The following is a 10,064-nucleotide window of genomic DNA, read 5'->3' as shown; positions in this document are numbered from 1 at the left end:
TGAAAAATTTACCCCAAATTAATTGGTACATCTATGATATATTTACACCAAATAATTTTTTCGACCACCAAAAATCTCAAATTGGTATGTCTAAGACAAATTTACCTTCTGTTAATTTTCGTTAAATTTGATTGATACCACAAAAACCCCATGCTGACACACATATGACAAGCAGAGAATAAAAATCACAAACTGGTACATCCGTCAACAGGAACGTACCATCCAACTTATTAATTTGAAGGTAAAATTTAACGAGAACTAACAGAGGATAAATTTGTCAAATGTGTATCAATTTAGGATTTCCGGTGATCAAAAAATTAGTTCGGGTAAAGTTGTCACAGCTGTACCAGTTTCATATTTTTTGTAGGCAAAAAATAGATGTTCCAATTTGAGATATTTTGTGATAAAAAAAAATAATTTGGAGTAAATTTGTTATAGGCATACTTGTTTTGGGTTTTTCGTGGCATTGATCCTAAAAATAAAAGCTTCCATTTTTTTTTTCGAAGACAAAATGTTGAAAGTAGATCGATATTCAAGCAGATTTGTCATAAGGATCGATTTTTCAATTGATTTTGCTTTGCTTTCTCTGCACAAATCAAGATTAGAATAGGTGAAAAGGAAAAGAACAGTTCGTGTAGATAAACACTTTGGTGGATATAAACTCTCTAATCTTGAAGCAACCCAAAGCGACTGGCTTAGCGGGGAACAATGCTTAGAGGAACCCGTTAGTGTATCTTATGTACAAGCAACAAGATGTTGCTTTTGAGGGTCAATTTTGAAAAGTTGGTTGTCCTCCTAATTTAATTGGTGAAGGGTCACATCGTCTTCTATGGGGTTACATAAATTCGACGCACATAGTGCCTGAACCTATTGCCAACTTTTGCGTTGGACATTTGTACCTCATGTGAAGAAACTTTTTAACTTCTGGCACTTAGAAAAGTTGCAATGACGAGAATGATACATATATCTAGACTGATTAGTTAAGGCTTAAATTGGACATTCTGAAGCGAGACTGAGATTCTTATGCTAGCACCAAGAAGTGGTAGCTACACTCGTCATCCCTTTCCCACTCTTTTTACTTAGCGAAGCAAGACAAATGGTTTCACATGGTTTAGCCCGCACTAAGGCCAGATTCTTTTCTCTTTTTTTTTGGTGAAAAATGTAAGTATTATAAAGTAAATGAAATACAACAACTTAAGGGCATCCTCCAGCGTTACGCAGTTAAGATTCTTATTTTCTCCATATCAAACAAAAATTTTGATTTTCTCTGATTAAGAGCCACGTCAGCTCTCTCTCTCTCTCGCACTTTCTAGGAAAAACCGGACCTTCTGGCGTGATGTAATCAGGGCTCAAAGGGACCAATGAAAATTCAAACGATGCGACAAAGACCCAAGACCAAATCAATCAAGTAACACTCAAACGTGTGAACATTGATTTTGAGTCTTTCTCGTAAACAACAGGAAAGCCCAAGGGCAATCTCGGTGATTGAGAGTCTCTCTATATATACACTAAGCAGCCCAATCCCTCGTTAAATCTCCATAATCACGCAATTTCCTCTAGCTGCCATTGATGGAAGAAGCCGAATCAGTCATGAAGATCTTCGATAGATGCTGGTTGGAGCTCGAGATCTTCAAGAAACGACCAGACACTTCGCCTTCTTCAACCTCCGGATCCGATCCAGGTCAACAAAGCATAGGAGGAATACCCGAAGACGAAATCCCGTGTATTCATCTTTCCCGGGCTCCGTCCATTCTTGTGAGGTCCATGAGCGATCAAACGAGCATCATCCCAACAAGCTTCCCATCGAGCTCTCTCTCTCCAGACTCAGTCCTTTGCACGACGCCTATGCACAGCATGATCTATGAGGAAGAAGAAGGTTTCAACTGGAACAACCCGAGAAGCTCGGAGTTCTCGCAGGGAAAGAAGGGCCGTGCGGGAGGCAGAGCGAAGAGGAGGTCCCTGAGCAAGAGCTTGTCGCAGCTCGAGTTCGAGGAGCTAAAAGGTTTCATGGATCTCGGGTTCGTCTTCTCGGAGGAAGACATAGATGACTCGAGCTTGGTCTCCATCATTCCTGGGCTACAGAGACTGGGCAAGAGAATTAAAGATGGTGAAGAAGTTGATGACGATGACGAAGAAGCCAATCATCGTCAGGAAGATGGTGATGAGAAAGAGCGTGTTGGCGAGTCTGCAGGTATCGCTAGGCCTTATCTCTCGGAGGCGTGGGAATGGTGGGAGGAGGAGGATCCATTGATGAACTGGAAGGTTCCTGCTCTTGCAAACGACACGGACATGAGAGAGAGTCTCAAATGGTGGGCTCACACCGTTGCTTCAACTGTTACATGACGGTTGTTTTCTGTCGTTGCTATTGGTTCAATTTGGAAGTTTTGATAATTCTTCTTTCTTCCCTGTTTTCGTCGTGTAAAAAGATCTCTCGACTTTGTTCATGTACATATGATTACACATGAATTACTTGTCAATGACATTGGAAATTCTCATCTTGGGCAACTCATGATTTTGCTTTGTTTAAGGAAAGCAGAAATTATGTTTTTTTTTTTTTTTAAACAATATTATAAGCAGTTATTTTTCATGAATCCATCTTTATTGGGTGACTTCTCTTTTCCCCAAAATCAAGACAACATATGTCAGCTTGGTTCATCAATGATTTGATTTTTGACATTATTTTCAACGTAATTTGTGGTGGTGGTTTATGTTAATTGCGTAGACGAAATGGCTTCTTGTCTCCATGTATCATCTAAGAGCTTCTGAATCTTATTATCCCTTTGGATTACGGGCTTTTTTCCAAACCAGGTGGAAAAAATAAAGTAATTACCAAACCAGGTGTTGACTTTTTTTTTTTACTAGATCGGGTGTCACTTGGCAGTCATAATGCCGAGCGGACAGCCGACTCGGCAATCCCACTGCCGGTCGGCCGCGGGAAATGTCGGGCCACCCCCGCTCGGCGATAGAGGTGCCGAGCAGCAGCTGCTCGGCACCACCGATCTTGAGCGAGCTCCCACCCCAAGCCCACACATTGGCCATTCGATCCGCCATTTGAATTTTTATTTTTCATTTTAATTTCATATTTTTTTTATGTTTATAATTGTCGCAACCTAAAATTTGAAAACTCTAGGCTAATGGATTATGAGGCCAATTATTCAACTAACCTAACTCGGACTCTCCAAGACCATACCAAATCGCAACTTAACATGCAAAGATATTTGCATTGGAGTCTCTACTAATCGTTTTTGATAGGTCAATTAGAAACCTTAGTAAATTAATGGAAGAGCTAAATTACTTCTATGAACCGGAGATTCTAAGCCCGGGGACTTGATTACGCTAGATTACTCTAACGCCATTTCGGTACCATTTTATTTCATAAAAATGAATTTTGTCAAGCAACATTAATTGATTTTAACCTAAGTCACTAACAAAGGTTATCATGCGATTGGACAATCAATTAATTGAACATCCAGAAGTCAAGGTAATCGCAGGAAGCATACGCCAAGAGAAATTGTTCTCGCTTTTGGATTTTGGCTTTTTAATGGAAAATAAAGTAAATGCAATGCATGAAATCATTTTAAATGCAATGACATAAGTAAATGCAAACTATCCTAAAAATGCATGTGAATTTAATTAAACTACATGACTAATTTAGAGGGCATGCGATTATAATCTAATTAAATTAACTATATGACGTATGAATTAAAGACCTAAACATGCAGATTCTATATGATCTAAACCTATCATGCAAATGACATGGCAAGATTGTTTTGATTTTTTTTTATTTTCGGATTAATAAAAGAGCCTAAATAAAACTATACGTAAAGATAATTATCTTGCATATTTTACGGTTTAAGTTTGCCTAATCCCTAACATATTAAAGATGAATTATTTTAGACATCAAAGTCAACTCAAATATGCAGATTCTATCCTAGAATGGAAATCTAAATTAAATTATTTTCAAATTAAATTAAACGTGCAAATATGTACATGATTCTAATTTAAGGATGCAAATTTATCTAAATATGATAATTGATTCAACGCAACATCTTTCAGAATTTTAAATGTCATGCAAGAGAATATTCATTTAAAGATATTATGTCAATCAAATCAATCAAGAAAATGGATATCCGAACCGATTTTGAAAATATTTTTGCGATTATTTGAGTCAAATTGTAATTCGTAATCGTACGATTAACGATTGAGCTCAAACCCTTGCTCGTATGGGAAGTTGCGGATTAGGAAAATAAACTTTTCCCGATCAACCTGTATTTTTTAAAAAAGAGATATCCACTAAAATCACAGATTAGCTTTTCAAATTTGAATTTTTTACACCCGATTCGCAGATAACACTTTGAATTTGCCGCTGGCTTGGGAAATAACTATCGTGCGGATCCGCTTCGGCTTTGAGGAGGGACTCCTCAGGCAACGCGGTGATGACGGGATCGGGACAAGACGAGCTCGGGGCTGCAATGGCGGGACTTGATCAATCATAGGACTACATTTAGTTTGGCGATGTCGGCATGACTGAGTGGTGTTCGACGACGCTCAAAGGAATGGCGCTATATGGGCATCGGAGGATGCGTGGTCGATGAGTGTGAAGACGGGAGGCACAATCACCACGATCAACCGTAGGACTACTTATAGTGCCGAGTAGGGGTGGCCCGGCATTTCCCGTGGCCGACCGGCAGTGTGATTGCCGAGCGATACCTGATCCCGGTAAAAAAAAAAGCCAACACCTGGTTTGGTAATTACTTTATTTTTTCCACCTGGTTTGGAAAAAAGCCCTTGGATTACATGAAAGAATTGTCTTGGGAATGGCTATTCCGAGAAAGGGTGTGCATCGGTCTCGATCCAACTTAGGAATCAGACGGGACTAGTTGTTTTGGGTTGTTTCCACGGAAATTGGCCCGATTCCGATTCATGGGAAGGAACCGAAACGACCATACTGAATCGGCCCAAATGTATTATTTTTTTAGTTTTTTATTCGGCAAGAGCAAAGAGTACAAATTTGTAGTAGAAGTAATCCATCCTTTCACTAGTAACTTCCGTGTGCTTAATAATTTCGTTCTACGCTAACGTAGCTTTCAATATACTTAGGAACTTTTGAAAAAGAAAATATGACATTTAAAAAAGGACCGCTCCAGTTTGATTCCAAAGTGATGTTGACACCTAAATTTTGACTATCTTTTTAGTCGTTTATTTTGCATAAAAATGAGGAATTAATTTTAATTCCCACCAAAAATAATCAAATCATTTTTCATATTTATTTTTAGCATCATGTTGCATTACATTGCATTTACATTTAATCGGATGGGCGGCGGAAAAATGGATTCCAATCGAAGAGCGGTGGACCAAAGCTCAAAGAGCAGAATTCAGCTGGCTAGGGGGCAACTCCGAAAAAATTCATTAAGGTCCTGAGGTCTAATTTGAGTTTAAACCAGCCCATTTAATATTTTATTTGGAAAAAAGCCTTTTAATTAAGGATGCTCATTAATTGAGAAAAAGACTTTATGAAATGGAATAATTTGTCTCTGGATCAAATTGCGATTACCTGAAGTTAAGGGACTACTTCGTAATTAAATGAAAGTCGCAAAACCCTAGTTTGTTCTATAAATAGGGAGCTTGTTCACAACACGAGGGGAGGAGGCCAATTCAATTGTAATATACGGCCATTGGAGGTTCCTTCATTCACATACATGATCACAGTATGGAGAGAGTCGTGAGAGAGGAAAAAGGTGATCACTGGGAGAAAGAAAGGAAAAAATTCTTGCTCTCCTTGGAGGTGGAACAATCGGAGAAGAGGCCAAGAGGAGTCTTCAGCATGTAGGAGGTTGACGATTGAGGAGGGAGAACACATATCTCCACTATGGGGCAGCACACGTAAAGGGTATTACCTACAGAACGTTCAAGAAAAGGCAAAGGATGAGTTGAATAGATTCGCAAGCAACGTCCGCCACTCAGCCAGCGATGTCGATCCATCTGGTGCTCCCTGAGCCGACGACCCGTTTACCACTTATAAAGTTTTAGTTTTTGCAGGCTATTTGATCTACGTTCGACGATATTCGAGCAAATTTCGACAAATAGACCTTCAAACGGAGAGCCGCATGGCCGTTCACCGCCTCCCAACCTGTTGACGATGCAGCCGCTGCAGTGTTTACAACCCTGGAGTTTCCTTCAAGAATCTTGGTCCTTGATGTTTTAAGAATTAAGATCAGAAAAATCTATCCTTCCTGGCATCACTCACCACTTTTTGATCAGGTTTGGAAGGATTCTAACGGAGTTTAATTTTGTCATATTTTTTGCTAAGTGCAGTGCAGGACCGAAGACAATAAAAGTGATGCCAGAACAGTCCAATGTGCCAGATCGTGTCGTTGATCACCCTCACAGGCAGCTAACTCCAAGGTCACGCATGAATCCATTGGAGAATTATATGTTCAATGCAAGACCACGTTCGGTCAACATATAGCAGGAGTGCGTGCATAAAAAATGGAAAATCTGACTCCATTCATGACCACGCTGAGATGGATTGTTTGTTGCCAAGCCATCAACACTAGTTTGAGTCGATTTTTACAGGCTGTTCGGGGTTGTGTGTTCTACCGTTTTTTGCACAATTTCCCTGCAATTTGTTGTTTCTTTTAGGTGGATCTATGCTTTAAATTGCCGCTGCAAATTAAGCTTTATCGACGATACAAAATTGTCTTTGCCAAAGTCCTTTAGGTGTGCGGAATTCCCTAGCCGATCGTCCATTCCCAAGCTTGGTGTGCAGGTTTTTTCGAGCAAAGTTCGAATTAGGAGATTGCAATTCGCAAGATAAGGTAAAATTTTACTCTTGGATATCAAAGTTATCTTGTTTGAATTTGTCTGGATTACTTGACATTATCTGTAAGGATTTTTGCTTAAATTGGAAAATTGGAATCTTGAGCAAACCTCTTGATATCTATGCTTATCTCATGAATATTTGGCATTGCTGTTCTTTGATTTGAATTTGATTTGTAGTTTCAAAGCTTACCTAGAGATTATCCTAGAAGTTTTTGGTTGTTTATTTCGAATTTGCAGCATATCTCATGGATATTATGCGTATCTTTGAATTCAAATTGTGGATATTCTGATTGAATTTTGGATGTATCCGATGGCTCGTTTTTTCTCATGAATCTAAATCCTGATTATTATATTGAAGAGATTGCCATATCATTTGAAATATTCAGATTATCTAGAATTTGGATTGGAATCTTTTTTGAAACAATCTTGAGTTCGGCTTAAGGGATAAAGATTGGTTGGATAATTATCCATTTTTTTTAAGAATTATCCGAAACTAGATTTTCAAATCTCAAAGATAATTTCTAAAATTAAAAATGGATTGAATTTTTGGATAAGGAAAGGTGGATCCCCAATCTCATAATTTCGGCCACCCCTCTTTTAATTTTCGAAATTTCAAGCTCAATTGATTTTCATTTTTCATTTTATTTTTATCATGCTTGTTTGTTTTGATTTGTTATAAAATTTGCACATCTTTAAACAAACATGCCCATAATATATGCTCCATACGTGCCTAGACCCTTCGGAAAAATTAAATCACACGCCTTAGCCACGATCTCGTGGAATGGGATGTGATTTAGTATAGAAATTCGTGTTACGCCCTTTGGCGAGAAGGGACGTTGTTTTTCTATACACATATCCGCATACTGGCTCGAATCCTCGAGGATGTAGCGGATAAAATCTCGCTCTAACCCAGATCTTTGGGAATGAGAGGATTTTCGAAAAATCGGAAACTAAAATGTATATTATGGGCATTTTTGTTTATTTTTGTTCAGATTTTTGATTGCTTTTGAATGTTTTCTTTTATTACCGAAAATACCAAAAAAAAATCATCATCTGTGCATATAATATATGGTCCTCATGTCACATTTTTCCAATTAATCATCAAATTCACATCGATCAATCGGAAAGGCTTTTTCATGAAATTGGTACCGAAAGGGCGTTAACTTTTAATTAACGTAACCAAGTCCCCGAACCCAATCTCTATGGTTCGTAGAGATAAAATAGTTCTCCCGCTATTTTATATAGGTTTCTAATCAACCTACCTTAAATGATTAGTGGCGGCTCCAATTGAATTTTTTTTTTTTCGTGAATAAACCCAAGTTGCGATTCGGTAGGACTTGGGAGGGTCCGAATTAGGTTAGTTGATTTAATTGACCCGATAATCCGTTAGCCTGATTTTTAGGTCGCGACAAGTGAACATGGTTGGCTCCCATTTCCCAATTTCACAGAAGGGAAGCTAACTCTGTCCGATCTGATTCCCAGTTGCAAGGAAAGATTGAATCACAACAATTGTCGTTGAGGTTCTCTCCTTTTAATTTTCACACTAATTGTCGCTGAAGTTTTCTCCTTTTAATTTTATTTATACATATATAATGCTTGCTTACGAAGAATAAAATATTATAGTTCAACAGATATTCATTTGATACACGTAAATCAACATTATGTCGAGTGCACAAACCTCGGCGGGAGTCTTTTGTCAAAGTTTTGCCACTTGTCGCGTGTTTAGCATCTAGCCGCATCTGAAATTTGAAAGACAATCCCTCTTTGTGCTCTCTTTATCTTCCTCGAGGAGGATGACTTGTAATTTTGACTCATTGTCGCTAGCACCGTCACCTAGAGTTAGATGAATAGGTGATTTAGACCAATCTTGATGAATCAAATAGAAATTAAAATAGTCAAGATAAATGTCATGCAAAGTCAAAGTCTCTTGTGTGACAATATTATAATCAAATTCGCTTGTGTGCAATATACCAACAAAGATAATATTAAGGAGTTGAGGGATATAGAGAATTGCACCCAGATATTATAGTGGTTTGGCTCATTGCAAGCCTATTTCCTTTCCATGCAAACAGCCTATTGGCTGGATGTCACTAGTGAATTAATAAATATTACAACGAGTAATGCTCCTCAGATTGATACTACCTCACACAATCACTCTTTTCAATGCCTCTCAAGGATTACAACTTTGAAGCTCACTAAGACAAGTGTATAAGAATTGAAGCTCTCTTTGACATTGGAATTTTCAACCCTTAATCTCATCTTGCACTTTTCGGCACCTTGGTATCCTTTTACACTTATCCACTTTCAATCTACCCGTTGGACAGTCATTAGAGGATTACTCTCCAATCAACCCATTGAACAATATTGTATAAAGAAGATTAAGTAGCCATTGAGAAATAAACTCAGAATCTCCGTGGATTAAGTTGCTAATCCCTCCAAGCATATTGGCAATCATGATTCTACCTCCTTGTTCACCTATCTAAGGTCCTTCTAAGGTTTACCGAACTTCCTGTTCAAGGCTTGTTCACCTTCAACTCAAGTACATCCAGCTTGTAGACACATCTACGCCTAATGCCTTGTTCATCACCGATAGAGAACTCATAACCTTCACATGTTCTATCAAGACACCATCTGCATAACGGCTTGCACATCTTTCTTCGGATTCTACTCAATGAATAAACATATTTGTAGATTTTGATTATTTTGTCATCTTCAAAATATCAAACAGGATTTCCCTAGCAATCTCCCTCTTTTTGATGATGACCAAATAATCTTTGAATATGCAGATGTGCAAGTACGTTCTAACGATATTGAATTAAGCATATGTGAAAAGTAAAAGAAATATGCTTATCTTGCCAAAAATCAGAATTCAGATCAAGGCATAATATGCATGTAATGCAATCTCCAATTTTAAGAAATATTCAAAGAATGTAATTAGAAGATATCATATAAATTGAGTATAATAATATATTTGAAATATAATCACTATTCAATATTATGCACCAAATAAGTTTAGAATTATAATATATATTATATTCTCTCTCCCTTTTTCTCATAATCAAAAAGCGATAATAATGAAAAGGGTATCACATAGAGAACATGCAGTCAATTCATCTTCACACAATCGGATGCAATGTATTTGGCATGAATGCAATCTTCAGATGCAATATCTCGCACATGCTTAATCAAACGTAAAAACAATATTACGTATAACTCATATTATGCAGAATCAAATGTCATAT

At 37.8% G+C, this 10,064-nt stretch overlaps 1 protein-coding gene across 3 annotated transcripts in view; it reads left to right on the top strand.

Annotated features, from left to right (window-relative positions):
- Positions 1–1,307: 1,307 nt before the first annotated feature.
- LOC125314333 overlaps positions 1,308–10,064 on the top strand; it is a 30,704-nt gene continuing 21,947 nt past the window's right edge. For 2 of the 3 annotated variants that reach the window (XM_048276361.1, XM_048276360.1), the window contains exon 1: positions 1,308–2,107. In XM_048276361.1, the coding sequence (XP_048132318.1) occupies positions 1,570–2,107 (538 nt within the window). In that variant the 5' untranslated portion in view covers positions 1,308–1,569. Of the gene's footprint in view, positions 2,108–2,137; positions 2,503–10,064 lie in introns of those variants that run through there. The other variant, XM_048276362.1, reaches the window with a different exon arrangement.

Source organism: Rhodamnia argentea, chromosome 3, assembly GCF_020921035.1.
Source record: "Rhodamnia argentea isolate NSW1041297 chromosome 3, ASM2092103v1, whole genome shotgun sequence".
NCBI classification, from domain to species: Eukaryota; Viridiplantae; Streptophyta; class Magnoliopsida; order Myrtales; family Myrtaceae; genus Rhodamnia; species Rhodamnia argentea.
The sequence above is the reverse complement of the archived record's forward strand: the minus strand, read 5'-3'. Positions and strand labels throughout refer to the sequence as shown.